This window comes from Mauremys reevesii, linkage group 8, assembly GCF_016161935.1.
Source record: "Mauremys reevesii isolate NIE-2019 linkage group 8, ASM1616193v1, whole genome shotgun sequence".
Taxonomy (NCBI): domain Eukaryota; kingdom Metazoa; phylum Chordata; order Testudines; family Geoemydidae; genus Mauremys; species Mauremys reevesii.
In genome coordinates this window covers 2,279,605-2,296,554 of record NC_052630.1, presented here as the reverse complement: position 1 = coordinate 2,296,554, position 16,950 = coordinate 2,279,605, and the positions used below count along the sequence as shown (strand labels likewise).

The window sequence follows — 16,950 nt, the reverse complement described above, 5'->3', positions numbered from 1 at the left end:
TTCACATACCGCAGACCAATTCAAAATGCATCATTCTTAGCAGCAGACCTACTGGTTTATTGAAAGCAAAAGCTATAAAGTTTGGGATCCTACAGGGCTCTGAAGGCAGTAGGAATGTGACACTGATGTCAAATGAGGTGCTGAGATAACATAAAAGAAATTTTAATTAAGACAATATTAACATTTAATGCTTTTACCCTTAGAAAAATAATTTCCCCATATAATTAATCCATATAATTAATTATTTGTATCTAGTATTTACAATTTAGAAATGATTGATGTATTTTATAAACATCTCAGTCACCTCAAAGGGTTGAAATTAGCATGTCATACCACCACTTCTTTGGTGAAACCACCAAAGGCCAAGCATTAGCCTGGGTATAGCATGATACGACACATTTTGAGCCCAATTCTACATTACTTGCCTATATCAAACTGCCAAGGAAGCCACTCCAGTTTGAGATGTGCAAGACAGCAGGTTCCGATTTTGGTGTCTACATGCACAATGGGCCAGATCCACCTCACATTGCAACCAATGTCAAAATTCTCAATGAATTCAGTGCTAGCAGGGTCCCGTCCTACGTCCCCTAGAATATCACAGATGACAGAGACTACATCCGCACCTCACGAACTGTGAATTACCAAGCCATGGGCATGATAGAGCTTTTGTCCGTTTGTGGGTTAGTTGAACATTCAGCCACTCAAGAAATACTAACATGGCCTGACCTGTTTAGACTCTGAACTCAGAGTATGTCTGCACTCCAGCTGGGAGCAAGCCCCCCAGCGCAGGTAGACAGTCTCCTGCTAGCAGGGCTTGCACTAACACACACTAAAATTAGCAGTGGGGACATTGCATCTGCGGCAGAGACTTGGGCTAGTCAGCCGAGGTTAGACCCAGGGGACTGGGCGGGCTTGAGAAACCAAGCTGCTGCCTGAGCCGCAGTGTCCACACAGCTATCTGGAGTGTGCTGGCTCAAGCCCTGCTAGCTTGAGCCTGTGTACCCGTGCTGGCCATCTTGCTCCCAGCTGGAGTGTAGACGTACCCACATGGGACCAGGACTCTCTGTTATTCTGTGGGTTTTACAGCACCTAGCCTAATGGGGCCCTATTTCAGTAGGTGGTGTCTAAATGCTATTATAATACAAACTAACCATTCATGGAAAGCTTTTGCTAAAATTATGAGAAATGTGTTATATTGAGAGAGATCATGGTTTTGATTTCCTGAACGTAAAACTCCTTTGTAATTCACAGTTATATAAAATTTGCAATTTACAGCTGTGACATCAGGAATGTACATTAATCAGATCAATTATATAAAATCTGACAAAAATCTGAGGATATTTTACTATATATTCTGGGGACCTAACCCACTCATTTGCTTTTGTGGGATTTTTAAGCTGTCACGAGAAATCTCAGAGTAGCTGTAATTTCAGTCCAGGCATTCACAACTACTCAGTGAGTGAGTTAGTGAGTGAGTGAGTGTGTGTGTGTGTGTGTGTGGATGGATGCATCTAGGAGCACCAAGACGACTATTGCCAGCTAAAACATGTATGCTCCTGCAACAGCCTCATTTTAAAGTAATCGTTTCATTATCCAATTTGTTCTGCACTTCCTATATTAGAATACTACACTTCTGAGTAGGCTGACAATATATATTTAACTTTTATTTAAAAATGGAGAAATTTCAGACAGAGTTTGTAATATTTAATTACAGTTTTATGTTTTGAAAGTTACTTGAGAATCCCCTTATAATTCACTGTGGCTAAAATATAAATGATATAGTCATATTTGGGTAAATCTGTGTCATATGCTGTACTTTGCTGTCTAATGAGTATTTTATTGACTGCAATAAAAACTACCAAACCTCTGAAAAATTGCACTCTGAATAAAGAATAAACAAGCATATTTACTGTTGAGAAATAAATATTAGGACATGCCACAATTATGACATGATCATTCAGATGTTTTTGTTTAAAAAATGATAAATATGTCTAAATAAAGGACTTTCATGCAACTAATAGGAAAGCAAATGAGTTTTCCCCTACAAATACCTAGTAGGAAAGCCAATTAGTTTTCTCCTACAAATACCCTTTATTTCACTGTTTTCTTAGTCCAAATTCAGATAGTTATTTTAAATACTGTCTTCGTCTGCTCTACTGTGCTTTCCCAAATAAAATAGATATTTTGCATTAGCTTTATACATGACGACTAATTAAAAGCAGACAGAGAATTTCCCTTAATTGTAAATGTGTTTTATATCTGCATTATTATGTTTTACAAATAAACTGTATCTCTTTTCTCTCTCTCTCTCTCCAAAAGACCCTCTGATGACTTGATAATAATGAGAGAGCAAGAGGTCAAACAGTGCCTTAGGATGGACTGCTCATATGCAAGATGCCTTTGTTAAAAAAATAATATTTTGAATCCGTTTCTCTACATAAATTAAAAGATCTGTTTTCAACTGAGCTGCATACAGAGGGAAAAATAGCTTTGCATTTCTGTAATGATATGAAAGCTGTTTAAAGATTATATTTATTGATAATGCTTTTTGCATGGTCTACAATGCAATACATGGGATCCAAAACAACTACAAAAAATAGCTGATGTATCAGAGGGGATTTTGTTACTTTAAACATGAACTAACCAATCTGTGCCTGAAAAATATGAGTGACACAGGAAATACTTTCCAAGATGTGTTGTTAAAGGGTATGTTGTTGCTGTTTTAATTCATACAGTCTCTGGTCTATGTTTTAGAAGTGTATATTTAACACAGATCAGATGCATGGTTGAATTGTATATTATAATTACTCCAAGTTTCCTCTTTTTTTTTTTTAAAGACAGTCTTCAATGGCAGGAAAAGATGTTTTGAGAGCATCAAAAACAGTTTTCTAAAACAAACTTAGCACATGGAACTTTACATTTTGGTGTCAAAAAAGAACCAAACTACAAGCCACAGGAAGAGTGTCTCAGCAGATGACAGCATTTTGAACATACAGGAAATGACATTTTTTCTTCTGTGTAAGACATTTAATATTTTAATTTGCTTTTGTAAATAATACACAAACAGAATTTTTTTCTAGAGAATTAGAATTGGAAAAAGTCCAGTAACTGATTAAAAAGATGTAAATTCCAGGGGAGGGGAGGGGCTGTTTAAATGTATTTAAATGGAAATGTATTATATAAATGCTCTTTAAAATTAGCAGGATAGAATACTAGAATCTTCAGAATGCTAATTATTTTGGAAAAATATCTGATTTTTTTCAAAAAATTATTACACAAAAATACTGGTTTTATATATAATATATACACACACATAAATACAATTGTGTGTTTTTGTGTGTATATATACAGTTAATTCCTGTTTTGGAAACTAAATGCCATGTTTAAAATTAGTTTCAATCATTTTTTTTTCCAAGCTGGCTGTACTATAACTAAAAACTACAGTTATCTTTGACTGTAAAATGGATAAAATAATTACTTGTCCTGCATGCATATTTTCAGTGGCTGTTTACACAATGAAAATCACTCATGATTGAACCACTGTTCCTTTAAAACAACTAACAAAGTAACTGCAAATAAACAAAGGATAAATATTTGCTACGGTGCCTGGCTGGTGTTTTGTGGTTATATGTTTGTTTGCTTATTTCTTTTCATTCGCATAATTAAAGCAAAAATCCTGGGATCGAAAAGCCTTCAGGGAACGTGGGGCTATACGTCTTTATTTGTAAAGCTACGGAAAAAAACGTCCGATTTTGCTTTTTTTTTTAAATCCTGTCTCTGTTCATAAATGTTTCTTTCGAGCCAGAACTGAATCTGGACGCACACAGGCCCTTGGATATTAGGAAGCTCAAAGCAGGGCTGTTTCTGCACCTTTAAACCCGCAATTTAGGTGCAACGACTCGACCCTACCAATCCAACACCCAGGGTCTGGGGCGCTTTTCGGAATCGGGCGTCTCCCTCCCAGCCGCCCTGTTCGCATCCCCCGTCAGGGCTCCGCGCTTCCTGCGCTCCGCGCCGCGGGTTGACTGCTTTGATCGCATTGTCTGTGACCGCCCAGCCCCTGGGCGGGCTCGGGGCTGCAGGGGGACCCTGGCTCTGGCTGCCCAGGAGCGCCGGCTGCAGCGGGTCCCCGGAGCAGGGCGGCCGCAGCTAGCAGCCCTGGAGCCGCGACGCTCTTTAACCAGCCGGAGGGGCCGACACAGGGGGCTGGTTTGGGGGCGCTACCGTCGGGCTGCGAGGGCGCCCGGCGCGGGGGACGGGGCTGGGGCCCCCAGAACCCTCCCTGGGGGGCCTGGTGCCCGAGGCTGCGAGCTGCGCTCTGGCCACGGCGGGTCTCTCCCACTCGGGCGGCAGCGGCTGCCCCGGCCCGACCCCTGCAGAACGAGCCGGGCCGGGCTCACACCCCGAGAGGGGAACTCGACACGCGGCACCAGAGCCTCCAGCCCCCGGCCCCGCTCGGCCCCCCTCGCCGGGCCAGCACCACGGGCACGACCTCGCCCCCAGCCCCGGGATCCATCGCGGGCGGATAGTGGCCCATCACTTACTTGTTTGGTCATGGAGTCGATCAGGCGGACGTAGAAATCCTGCTCGGTTCTTATCCCTTAACACAAAACAAAGGGGGGGGGTGAAGACGAGCAAGTTGCTGGAGGTCGGTGAATTTCCCGGCGCACCCGGGGGGCTTTGGGGAGCGGAGCGGATCGGGCCCGGCCTGGCCGCGAGGGGGACGGAGCCCGAGGCGACCCCCTTCCACTCACTCCAAAGCGCCCCACGCAAAACAGAGGGGGCCAGAGACATCCACCCGCCAGGAGAACGTGCTTCCCCTTCCCGCGTGGGATGTCCGTGGGAAAGGGAGACGGTGCTAAAATCCCACCCCCCACGAAAAGTTTCAGACGCGCTTTGCGGGGGGGGGCTTCAGTCACTTTGGAGGGGGCAGGGAAACGTTACACGCGAAAACAGTTCGCCGCCGCCGGGCGCCACTTGGGAGGAAGGCAGCGTGGGTCTGAACCCGCCAGCCACGCGCGTGGAAAGCCAGGGAGCAGGGGGAGGTTATGTCGTGTCGCTTTGCAGTCGGTGGGTCCGTCTGTTCCCGCAGGGCTCGCTCCAAACCCAGCGGCAGGCGCCCAGGCGGGCCGGGCCCGGGATTAGCAGGGAGCGGGGCAGGGGACGCGCTGGCCCGGCGGGCAGGCGGCCGGGCGGCGGCTCACCGTTGCTGTAGAGGAGCTGCAGCCGGTAATGGATCCCGTTATTGGTCTTTTCGCTGTTGGCTTCCTGCGTTGGAGGGAGACACACAGAGCCGGGGTTAACCCTCCCCGATCGCCCGCACCGCTTTCAAACTCCGGCGCGCCTGGCTCGGGGTTTATCCCCCCATTTCCCTCCGCCCCCCAGCCCGGGAGCTCGGCGGAGCCCGAATGCAACCCGGGAGCGCGGCGTGGGGGGGGCCAGACCCCCGAACTGGCACCTTCCCCGGGCCAGGGCGCTTTGGGGCGAGCTGGGGGCTGGCAGCTGTCAAAGTCCCCAAAGGGGGGATGGAGCGGGCAGGGGAGCGATTCTGCCACTATCCCAGAGCGGAGAACGGGGCCGAGCACATGGCGCTAGTTGGGGGACAGAGGGATCGGGGCCCCTAAGGGGGGTGGGGCGCTGCCGAGGAAACCGCTGCCCAGAGCCTCGGCGGGGCCTCACCCACCCCCACGGGGTGCAGTGTGCGGGGGGCTGGAAAACAGAGCCCCCGGGGCGCAGCGGCGGTGCAGCGGGCTCCATGCGCCGGCAGCGAGGGGGAGCGGGGGCCAGGGCCGGGCAGGAGCCAGAGGGGGCAGCCACGCCTCGTGGGCACTTACTTTCTCCTTCTCCACGAAGCCCACGAAGGCGGTGCGCTCGATCTCCACGGGCTGCCCCTGCCTGTCGTACAGAGCCAGGACGAAGTGGAAGAAGTTGGATTTCCTCAGGTTGGAGGGGGGCTGCTTCTCGAAGTGAGCCCGGGCCAGCCCCACTCCGCTGCGGCCAAAAACACCAGGTTACAGAGACCGAGGACAGAGCCCCATTCAGCACCTCTATCCCCTCCCAGCACCAGCCAGGGGGACCCCAAAGCAGCTCCCCGGGGGTCTGCGCCCTTCCCCAGCCCAGAGCAGCAGCGGGCTGCTGGGGGGGGCATGAAAGCTATGGGGGGGAGCTGGGCTCTCAGAACAAGCGTGCACTGCAGGTGAAGCCCTCCCGCCCCATTCTGTTCTTGGGGCGCAGCACCCCAGCTTGGCAGCAGGATCTGTGGGTGGGAAGGTCCCTACTTGTCAAAAGTAACGGAGCCTGGAGCCAGGTTGTGCTGCCCCTGACCCATCGCTGGTCGTTCTGGGTGCAAATGACAAGCCCAAATTGCGAACGAGAAGCCAGTCGGCAAAGTAGCCTAGGGAAACAAAGTTCATCGCTGCCTGGTTTCGAGATGGAGATGGGGGTGTGAGTCCCCCCAAAACCCAGGCATCCAAGGAGAGAAATGTATCCATCCAATTTACAAAATCTCATCCCGCCCTCGAGATGCATAATAATCTCCCCCCATCTATATGAAGCTAACGGCCGTGCAGATCAGAACAGAAATCTGTAACGTTTTATTGCAAAGTGGGGTTGTTTTGCCATTTCCCAAACTCTAGTCAGAGCTGTCAGTAAATCGACCATGTGCCTTCTCCTTCAGCTTGAGCAATAAGCGCTCCCCACCCCCCGGCTTTTGATTCATGGTAAACATCCCAAAGCTGCCTGAGCAGAAAACTTTAAAGATTCCAGCATTTGGGTTTTCCCTGCAGAACTTTCTCTTCCTTAGAGAGCTCCAAAAGGAGGGGGGTGGGAGATGCTGTGAAATATACCAGAAGATGTCAACATTAAACTTGTTAGCTGATGCTGCCTCACTGGTTCAAGCTCCATATTCTGGATCACTCTGTGTGGCGGTGGTCGGAGAGTGAATGATAAGAATTAAAGATATCGTGGATGCAGCTTTGCAAAAGACACTGCTTCTTGCAAAAAAAATGCGGGGGGGGGGGGAATTTCTAGAGCGATGTTTGGAATTAAATATATCCTGGACGAAGCTTTACTCAACTCACTGGTTGTTGTTTTTTTAAAGGTGATCCTCGTGGGGATAAGGAGAAGACATATTTTGAATACATCTTTGCAAAACTCACCGCTTCTTGAAGGGGGGGTGCTATTGAGGGGCTAACAAATAAATATACCCTGACTACAGCCTCGCAAAACCCAGTGCTTCTTTCAAAAAAGTGATACTGGCCGGATAATACCGTCCTGCAGAATCTGTATATTGTGCACACGTGTAAGTATAAGCAATAGGCAAGTAATATACAGTAAGTATATTTTTTATACAGCTCTGGAAAACTCACAGCTTCTTGTGATTCTGGGAGGACAATAGGGGTAAATATTTACTGGATACATCCATGGAAAATTCACCGCTTCTTGCAAAAAAAAAAAGTGATTCTGGGAAGACCGTAGGAATAAGTCTCCCCTGAATACATCTATGTAAAACTCACCGCTTCTTGCCAAAAAAAAAAGTGATTCTGGGAAGACCGGAGGAATAAATCTCTCCTGGTTGCATCTACGTAAAACTCACCGCCTCTTGCACAACCCCGAAGTGCATCTGTGTGTTGTGCTGGCTTTGAAACGCGCTGCCTGGGCTCTCAGGACCAGCATGGAGAGGGGAAGTGAAAGGAATTGATGCTGCGCGGCGCTAGCCCACCTACCTCTGCGCGGCCGTGTTTGCATCCAGGACGCCGGCTCCCTGCATCCAGGTCCTGACCGCGTTCATCCCCGCGCCCAGGGGCTCTTCCTTCATGCTGCTGCCACTCCGCTGAATGCTTTCCTGGATCCCAAACATGAATGACAAGCCCCCGCCCGCCTCAGCGCAGAAGGGAACCGCGGCGAGGAGCTGGCCGGGCAGATGCGGGTGGCTGGAGTTGCTGCGCTCGGCGGCGGCTGGCGGGACTCAAAGCCAACACGGCCACACACATTTACCAACACATCCGACTGGGAGCTCCCACGGCCAGCAGCCCCCGGGGCGGGCGGGCTGGGCGCTCGGGGGCAGCGCTCACAGGGGCCGGAGAAAGTCGCTCTTTGCAGGGCGCCGCGGGGCAGGCAGGAGACGCAAGGCGCGGGGTGGCCGTTTAAGGAACAATAGGCTGAAGCGAAGCTGCCGCAGGCTCGGCTACAGCAAGTGTCATTTTCCAGTGACAAGGGAGGCAAGTTTTCTCTTCCCCCTCCCCGCTTCCTCTCGCTCTTCTGCGCTTTCCTCCCCGCGCGGGGCTCTGCTCCCTCCTCTCGCAGCGCAGCGCAGCTCAGCGCAGCGCAGGGAGCGGGCGGCTGGAGCCAGGCGCAGGCGGGGAAAGAGAGCGGGGCAGCAGCCCGGGTGGATGGAGATCCTCTCGCCTCCCCCCCTCCCGCCCGCCCTCCCGGCCCTGCTGGAACAGGAGTGATTTGCGGGCGCTCCCTGTGGAATCCGCTTTGACTATCCCCGCAGCTACCCGGGAGCGCACGAGCCCCAGCGGGCAGGGGGCGGGGCCCCGCCGCCCGGACACGCCCCCTCATTTGCATCTTGTCACCGCCGCCCCCTCCTCCCGCCCGCGCTACGCGCCGGCTAGTGGCCGGCGCCGCTGGGAGACGCCCCCCTCATTAGCATCTCCCCGCCTCCCCGGAGCGGGGCGGGGCGGGGCGAGGAAAGTTGCAAGGAGCCGGCGGGCGCTCGGTAGCGGGGAGGCTGTTATCAGTGCAAACAACATCAGCGCCTTGTGCATCAGTCACCCAACAGCTTCGTTAGCGGGGGCCCGGGGCACGGCTCTGCAAGGGCGCGCGCGCACACACACACACACCCACCTCTGCATATGTACACATACACACACCCCGCTCTGCAAGTGCACGCACACACACACACCTCTGCAAGGGCGAACACACACACACACCTCTGCACATGTACACACACACACACACCCGCTCTGCAAGGGCGAACACACACACACCTCTGCAAGGGCGAACACACACACCTCTGCACATGTACACATACACACACACACCTCTGCAAGTGCACACACACACCGCTCTGCAAGGGCGCGCGCACACACACCTCTGCAAGTGCACACACACACCGCTCTGCAAGGGCGCGCGCGCACACACACACCTCTGCACATGTACACACACACTCACACCCCGCTCTGCAAGTGCACACACACACACCGCTCTGCAAGGGCCTGCACACACACACCTCAGCAAGTGCACACACACACACACACACACACACCGCTCTGCAAGGGCCTGCACACACACCCTGGCATGGCCCCTGGTGTTATCATTGTTTCTTAACTCCCCCCAGCAAAGCAATTAGCCAAGGGGTGATTAGCTACAGGGAGTTAATAAACTCACTCCCTCCAACCTCCCCCCACCGCCACCGCCAACAACAAAAAGCCCCTCCACGTGTAAAGCCAAAACACAGACCCTCTCTGCTCTAGGTCTTCGATTTCATCTCCATGAATAGTTGGCCGGAAAATGCCCTTAGCTCGCGGTGTTTCATAGGCACAACCGACCCCTCCCCGCCCAAATATACTCGGCCAACGCAGCTGATTCTTTCCCCAAACTCGGGCTGCCGAGGTTAGGTTCAGCCTCAGGAGCAGGCTGTTGCCTGTAGGGCTCAACAACCGGAGGGCAAAACGATCTTTCAAGGGGACACTGACCCCCCGTCCCCCAATAAAACACGCTCCCCAAATGTGCCCATTCACAAACCGGCCCCTCAGCTGTAGCTCGCACTCATTGATCCGATCTATTTCCCGTCTATAGCAGCAGAGCGTCATTAGCTAGCGGGACCCAAACTCCCCCCCAACCCGACATTCCCTGCCTCGGGCAAAGCAAAACTCCGGGGGCGAATAGCATCGATAACCCCGGCGTGTCACTGGTGAAACGTGTTTCACAGGCACCCTCCGCCCCGCGCCACACGCCGTCTACACGCGAAGTCCGGCGCGACGCGGAACAGACACGGTATGAATGGGGTGAGTTTTCTCCCGCAGTCAGTAACCCGGGCTGCCTTTAGCTAACAAATATTCAACAGTCAACTTCCCTCCATCTACGCGGGGCGGGGGGGCGGTCTCTAAAGGTGCCGGGATGCTCCTGCCAGGCGGGGGCTGTTCCGATTCTTGTCCCATGTGCAGCAGGAACAGGGGGGTGTTGGCCGTTAACACGTCCCGAGGACCAGGGCCATCCTCAGGCATACGCGGCTGTAAGAGCACCCAGCAATTTGGGGTACCCCCCCCGGGCTGCAGCATGGGCTCCTCTCGGGCTTCTCCCCGACCCCCTGGGCCCTGCCCCTCCTCTCCACCCACTCATTCCGCAGCCGGGGGCCAGGGGGCCAGGAGCGAAAGTTTGCATGTGAGTCAGCAGGGGGGGGGGCACCAGGCAAGGCTGGGAACAGCGCGGGGGGATACCCGGAGGCTGGGAAGAGAGGGGGAGCCGAGCTCTGGGGCGGGGTAGAGCTGGGCACGGGATTCAGGGAGCGTGGGGGCGGGGTGAAGGATGAACCGGGCTGGGGGAAGCTGGGCCAGGCGGGGGGAGGGGGGGAATGCTGGCAAGGCTGGGGACACAGCGGGGGGATACCCGGAGGCTGGGAATGGGGGGGGAGACCGAGCTGGGGCGGGGGTAGAGCTGGGCACGGGGCTTGTGGGGGGCGGAGGAGGAACCGGTCTGGGGATGGCTGGGGGGGAGCCAGGCTGGGAAGGGAAAAGAGCCGGGGGTGGGGGGGGGGTGTCTTTGTCTGGCTCAGTGAACGAGCAGCGAACACACTAGGGCCTCCCGGGGAGCCGGCTGGTGGCCCCAGGGGCGAGCAGCTGTTCCGAGCAGCCCCAGCCCCACACTGTATCTGCCCCTCTCCCCTCTTCTGCCCCCAGCCCTGCCCGGCAGCTCCCTGCAATCTCCCTCCTAGTCCCCTTCTCACTCCGCCTCCCTCTTCTCTGAGGCTCAAGGCCAGACCCCGGGGATCCCCTTTTCCTCTCCTCCCTTCCCCGGCAGGCAGGGCTCAGCCGCAGCGCGCTGGCAGGAGGGAGAGGCGCGCACACAGCCAGGCTGGGGAGGAGGGAAAGTTAAAGGAAAATACAAGGCGCCGTTTGCTTTTCCTGCCCATTCACAATCTTCCAGTGTCAACGGGAGGAAACTGGCCCTAAACCCATGGGAGGAGGGGGACGTACCTGGAGCAGAAAAGCAGCAACGGGGGCTGCAGAATGCAAGGGAGGGAGCGGGCTCGTAGCTGGGGCGGGAGATGGACTCGCCCTTGACAAGGCTGGAGAAGCTGAAAACTTTTATTTAGGGGAAAGGGACACGGGTTTTGTCATGTGGATTCAAGCATCTCCCGGGCTGCCTCTTAAGCTGGCAGCATTTTGAAGGCGGGAGGGTTCCACACAGTGCAGAGTTGAGTGGGATTTGAAAGGTCCCTGCAGCACCTTCTTCCTCACCCACGGGAAAGACCTTTAAAAATGGCCTTAGGTCATCCAAACCCAGAGCCACTGTTCAAATGAGCCTTGGCTGGTTGTGGCTCCAGCCCCACTGGTGAAACTGCCTGCTGAGTTATACCCAGTACAACCCACCCTCCTCGCCTTAGGGCATTGGCCCCATATGGGTTGGATCTGGCCCATGGCGCTGCTGCAGGAGCTAAAGCAGAAAGTGCACTGTTTGCATTTCTGTGTCACACCCGCACACTTACTCCTCTGGGAGCAGCACTTACAGCCCAGTTCATGGGTTGTGTGATTTGCTCCAGGGGAAATTCCCCTCCCTACCCTGTCATCTTGCTGCAAAATCCTAACCCCACCCCGCCACTCTGCTCCACTCCTCCCCTCCTATTTGGTTATTTGTTGGGGGCCAGAGGGTGTTGTCCTGTCCCGACCCACTCGATTGGGAACCATAAACGTAGTTGGCGAGACAAAGAGAACCAGAGAAACTCCAGCGAGCCTGGCTGTTTATTCCGCAGCAATGTTACCTCTAATTTCTAAAGCAGTGTCACATAGCATAGGCCTTGTTTGGGATCACACAGACAGCACTCCAGGGAGCTACTGCCTGTTTCGCTTTCCCCCCGCCCCCCTTAGCCCTTCGGCTTGGGAAAGGTGCTGCTGGAGAAGAGAGGGGGTGTTGTGGAAGGGGGAACCTGCAGTCTTCACTCCATTTCAATCGTTTCCAACGGGAAAGGTGCCTGATTCCAGATCTTTGTAGACAGAGTCAATAGGTTGAAGCTGCATGTGTCTGATTCTCTAGCTCACCTGCAGCTCAATAAACACATTCATTAAAAGCCTGCTCCAAAGCCCACTGACATCATTTGAAAGACTCCTATAAGCTTAAATGGTCGTTGGATCAGGTCCATATAGTCAAAAATACAACAGCCCCAAACAATAGAGACTCATGTATAATGTGTCTATAGCTTCACACACATCCCCGTGTATCAATGTGTGTGTGATATGTCTAGGATTGAATATTGTATGTGGGTAGACCCTGTGTGTGTGCACAATATGTCTCAGATAGTCAACAAAGGTTCCCAAATAGTTATTGCCAGTGGGAGTTTTGCCTGCCCCTTGGGCTTAGATGTATATAAGCACTTACTTATTCATATTTAATATCTATGCCCGATCTACTCGCATATGAATATATATGATTTCACATACCCTGGAGTGATATTTGAATCTTCACATCAGGACACCATGTCATGCATGAGGCATCCCCTAGGGGTGTAGGAAAAGAGTGAGTATCCGCAGTCACCGGTGAGTATATATGGCATGTTTATTATATAGGAGAGGGTAAGTCCCTGTGCTGCTCCTGCGTGACTTGTATCATATCCAGACTAAATGTCTCCACGGTGAGAGAGACTCTTTGCAATTAAAAGCAATTTGCACCTGCAGCAATTGTTCCTTTCCCAGGGCAGGGACCTGCCAGAAGGAGGAATAATCACCACATCAGTGCTTTTGAATCAACGCACTGAGCTTGTTGGCTGATTTTGCCCTTCAGATCTGTCCAGGGAACAAGGGGCTGCTTCCTCTCCTGCTCTGGGGCAGAACACACCAGCAGCGTCTGGGCACTTCCCTGAGCCATTCACTACTATAGTGAAAATCACAAGTTCTCTGCTGACTTCTCGGTGGCTCTCTCTCACATGCACTGCCTTTAGCTGCTAACCTGCTGCAATTCACTGGCCCCATCTATGCTTAACCAATAGATGACATTCCGGGGGCCCAGCTGGGTAGGGGCTGGGAGGCCACGCTTCAGGAGCTGTACATTTTCAAAGGTTGTAAGCAACTAATTGTTACAAGAATGAAGGAGTTAAAGGTTTGCTCGACCCCCACAGAGGGAGTGTGAAAGGGAATGTAGACCTGAAACACAAGAGGGGGTGAGAAAGTCAGGATTTTACAGAAAGGGGCAGACAGCGGGGGATTTGACTTCTGCACTCCCTGAGGCCTGCTGTCGCCAAACACAACTTCTTACGATTTGTATCTTAAAAAGTTCCCAATTACATTTCGACTCCCTTTCCCCACATCAGCCAGGGCTGTGCTCTTTTGAACCCCCGTCAATTCACGGGCTGCAGAGGACTGACTCCTGATTGTGCACCTGTGTGAGAGCAGTACCATGGCTGTTGTAAGACTGGAGTGTGTTTGTGTCCTTTCCTCAGCATGGCAAATTCACTGGGGGCTACTACACAAAATATCACTGTTTGCCTGGGGGAGGCTGAGAAGGTGCATTTAATTGTCCTTTTCGGGCAGAGAGAAACTCTAGCATGTTAAGACGTCGCTTGCCTGTAATTCCAAGTTACGTGCTCTCACCGTACAATGCAACATAAAACACACACAGACTTGGAGCCTTGCAATTTTCTCCCATGTGTGAGTAAACGCTTCATTGCCAAAGCCTGTGTGAGCTGCACATTTGGGCTGTGGATTTTACCCAAGCAACGAGAACCAATAATTACAACGCCGTGAGAGCAAGGAAGAGCAGACTGTAAAATGGGCTGCGGGGTCTGGGCTCGGATCTGGCGGTGTGGAAAGCAGTGTCTTTGGGGAAAGGATGCCTGGCCTTGCATAGGCAGCAGGTATTGGTCCATGCTGGAATCTTGATCTCAGGGGAAGGGATGGAAGTGTAAGGGTCTGTCTACACGTAGGGTGTCCAGATGTCCTGATTTTATAGGGACAGTCCCGCTGTTCAGTGCTGTGTCTTACATAGCTGCCTATTACCCCCCATCCCCTGCCCTGATTCTTTACACTTGCTGTCTGGTCACTATCTACACTGCAATTAAAAAGCCGTGGCTGGCCCCTGCCGGCTGAACTGGGCTAGGGGGCTGTTTCACTGCAGTGTAGGTGTTCGGGCTTGGGCTCTCGGACGTTACAAGGTGGATACTGCAATGAAACAGCCCCTTAGCCTGAGCCCCGTGAACTCGAGTCAGCTGGCTCGGACCAGTCATGGGAGTCTAATTGCAGTGTCGATATACCCAAAGAGGCCTGGCCTGGCTGGCTGGAGTCCTGTATGGATAGAAACCAAGGCCCCCAGGGAGCAGCTGGTAGTTGAAGCCTTAGGACATGGAGGCCCGGCCCAGGCTGAAAGCCGAGGCCTCTGGAGGAGCAGGAAGGTCTGGTCCTTCAAGACTAGAAATAGAGACCTATAAAGAGAGAGGCCCTGGCAGGCTGAAGCCAGGAGTCCCCAGGGCCCCGGATTCCAGCAGGAGCAAGCCTCCTTTTCTCTGCTGACCTGGTTTCTCGCTGGGACCAAGTCCTCTCCTGCGCCAGGGCTTGGGCTTCCCGATAAGATGCTAGGAGAGAGGATTTATCCTGTCTTCCAGCCTTGCAGGCCTCTGTTTCCTGGGAACCCCAGTTTCCAGCCAGCCACAGGGATCCTCAGGCCTCTGTTTCTTCCTGCTTCACCCTAAGGTGTAAAGGCCTGGTTGGAACCTGGGACTTCCAGGGGAGAGGAAGTGTGGTTTTGGTTAGCTAGGACTCTCTGGGGCCCAGGGTAGTAAGCTGAAGGGCCCTGATCCCCGCCACCCAGGGCTGAAGCCAAAGCCTCAGCAACTTAGCTTTGTGGGGGCCCCCTGTGGGGTGGGGCCCAGGCAATCACCTGGCTAGCTCCCCACAAACGCCAGCCGTGGCTTTCATACACAGGAAACCGGTTATTGGTGGCACAGGTGGGCCGTGGAGTTTGTATCACATGTTGTGGGGGGCTCAGAAAGACAAAGGTTGAGAACCCCTGCTTTGGGGCACACCTGCTTTGTATCCCCACAGAGAATGTCTGTTCATTAAAGAAAAGAAAGCCCCCTGGGGGCCATGCAGGATCCTGTATTACAGATCTTACTGTGAGGGCTTAAAACTGCCCCTGGCCCTCACATGGGGCAGGGGGATTCCTGCATCTAATTAAAATGGAATAAGCACCCCCACACACACACCCAGCAAATCCTGTGCAGTGAAAGCGAGAGACTCAGTGGCCACTCCCAGGCCCTGTGCTGCATCCCAAAGCAGAGGTCAGAGCAGAGGCTACCACAAGCCCTGGGCCCCCTGAGAGAGGGGAGGGGCCAGCCATCACTTCCTTCTGGTACAAGGCAGGAGGGGCTCCATTTACACCAGCGTAATGCTGGGTTTACTGAGAGGAGCGTCACACTCTTTAGCCTCAACCTTTCCCAAATAATAGTAGTCACCCGGAGAACAGGTTTATCATCTGAATCCCCCCCAGCTCATGTCAACCAGGGGATCTCAACCTTTCCAGAGTGCCCCTTTCAGGAGTCTGATTTGTCCCACATACCCCCAAGTTACACCTCACTTCAACACGTCTCGGGCTTACAGAATCAGACATACACATACAGAAGTGTCACAGCCACACTCGTACTGAGAAATTGCTGACTCTCATCTCTACCATACAATAATCAAACAAATCAATTGGAATATGAAGATTGTACTCACATTTCAGTGTACAGAGCAGTACGAACAGGTCATTGTATGAAATGTTAGTTTGTCCTGACTTCGCTAGTGCTTTGTATGTAGCCTGTTGTAAAACCAGGCAAATCTCTAGATGAGTTGATGGAAGAGGTCTGTGCACCCCCAGGAGTGCAGGTACCCTGGGTTGAGAACTACTGACTTACACTATAGAAAAGCTCCTGTGTTAAGCAGGTGGGGAGCAGGTTCGGGCTCCCCTGCTAGAGGAGGGCCAGGTGTGTTTTATTTTGAAGGAAACATTCACCAAATCACTGAATTTCTCGCAGCTGTTCCCAGAGGCTGCTGTGTGCTAAGATCTGTATTTGCTTCTGCTTTCAAGGGACTGGGGGGCTGCCTCTTTGGTGAATCTCCTTGCAGGGAGGCCCTTATCTTTCGGCTGTTGCACAAAAACACCAAAACCCACAACAAACAAACAAAACAAAACAAAAAACCCACCCAACCACCAGGCCAGCCCCAGTTGGCTAGTTCGGGGGCTGCAGGGATCCTGGAAGCAGCAATTTATGCAGTTTAGCAGGATGAATTCATACAGCAAAGGGGGTGGGGTCAGCGGTTCCTTTTGGGCTCCTACCTCGCCCCACTCTGCAGAGCGCTAGTTTTTTTTCAAGCTTCCAACATTTACCGGTCAACACCCCCCCCCCCAAGTGCTAGAACAATGTTTTCTAGGGGAGGTGCTGAGATCTACTGAACCAAACTGCAAACCCTGCCTCTAATGGAAACCACGTCAAGTCCCGGGGGTGCAGCAGCCCCCGGCGCCTGTGCCCCTCCCCGCAGTTGCTGATGAGAAGGGGACACGGGGGAGGGCGCATCGCGGGGTGGTGGGGCTGGTTTTTATGATGCCCGGTAAAATCTCGCCCGCCTCCCGGTCCGGGGCCCCGTGGGGAGCGAGGGAGCCGGGCCCGCGTCCCACCCCAGCTGCCTGGGAATCCAGGCGGCGTTTTCCGCACGCTCGCGGTCGGGCACGGAGCCGGCTCCACCCCAGCAGGTGCTGCCC

General features: G+C 52.8%; 1 protein-coding gene and 1 long non-coding RNA gene across 9 annotated transcripts in view; both read right to left on the bottom strand.

The window, feature by feature from the left end:
* EBF1 (EBF transcription factor 1) overlaps positions 1 to 8,384 on the bottom strand; it is a 317,919-nt gene extending 309,535 nt beyond the window's left edge. For 5 of the 8 annotated variants that reach the window (XM_039485023.1, XM_039485024.1, XM_039485025.1 and 2 more), the window contains exons 1-4: positions 7,725 to 8,383; positions 5,835 to 5,991; positions 5,205 to 5,268; positions 4,545 to 4,600 (exon numbers count right to left, since the gene is read on the bottom strand). In XM_039485023.1, coding sequence (XP_039340957.1) covers positions 4,545 to 4,600; positions 5,205 to 5,268; positions 5,835 to 5,991; positions 7,725 to 7,858 — 411 coding nt within the window. In that variant the 5' untranslated portion in view covers positions 7,859 to 8,383. Of the gene's footprint in view, positions 1 to 4,544; positions 4,601 to 5,204; positions 5,269 to 5,834; positions 5,992 to 7,724 lie in introns of all 8 variants that reach the window. The other 3 variants (XM_039485018.1, XM_039485019.1, XM_039485021.1) reach the window with 1 other exon arrangement.
* A 3,722-nt stretch (positions 8,385 to 12,106) lies between these two features.
* Positions 12,107 to 16,164, bottom strand: LOC120369661. The gene is made up of 3 exons (XR_005583311.1): positions 15,927 to 16,164; positions 12,663 to 12,719; positions 12,107 to 12,263 (listed from the first exon to the last, which is right to left on the bottom strand). It is a non-coding gene; the product is annotated as an uncharacterized LOC120369661 (long non-coding RNA).
* Between the last annotated feature and the right edge of the window lie 786 nt (positions 16,165 to 16,950).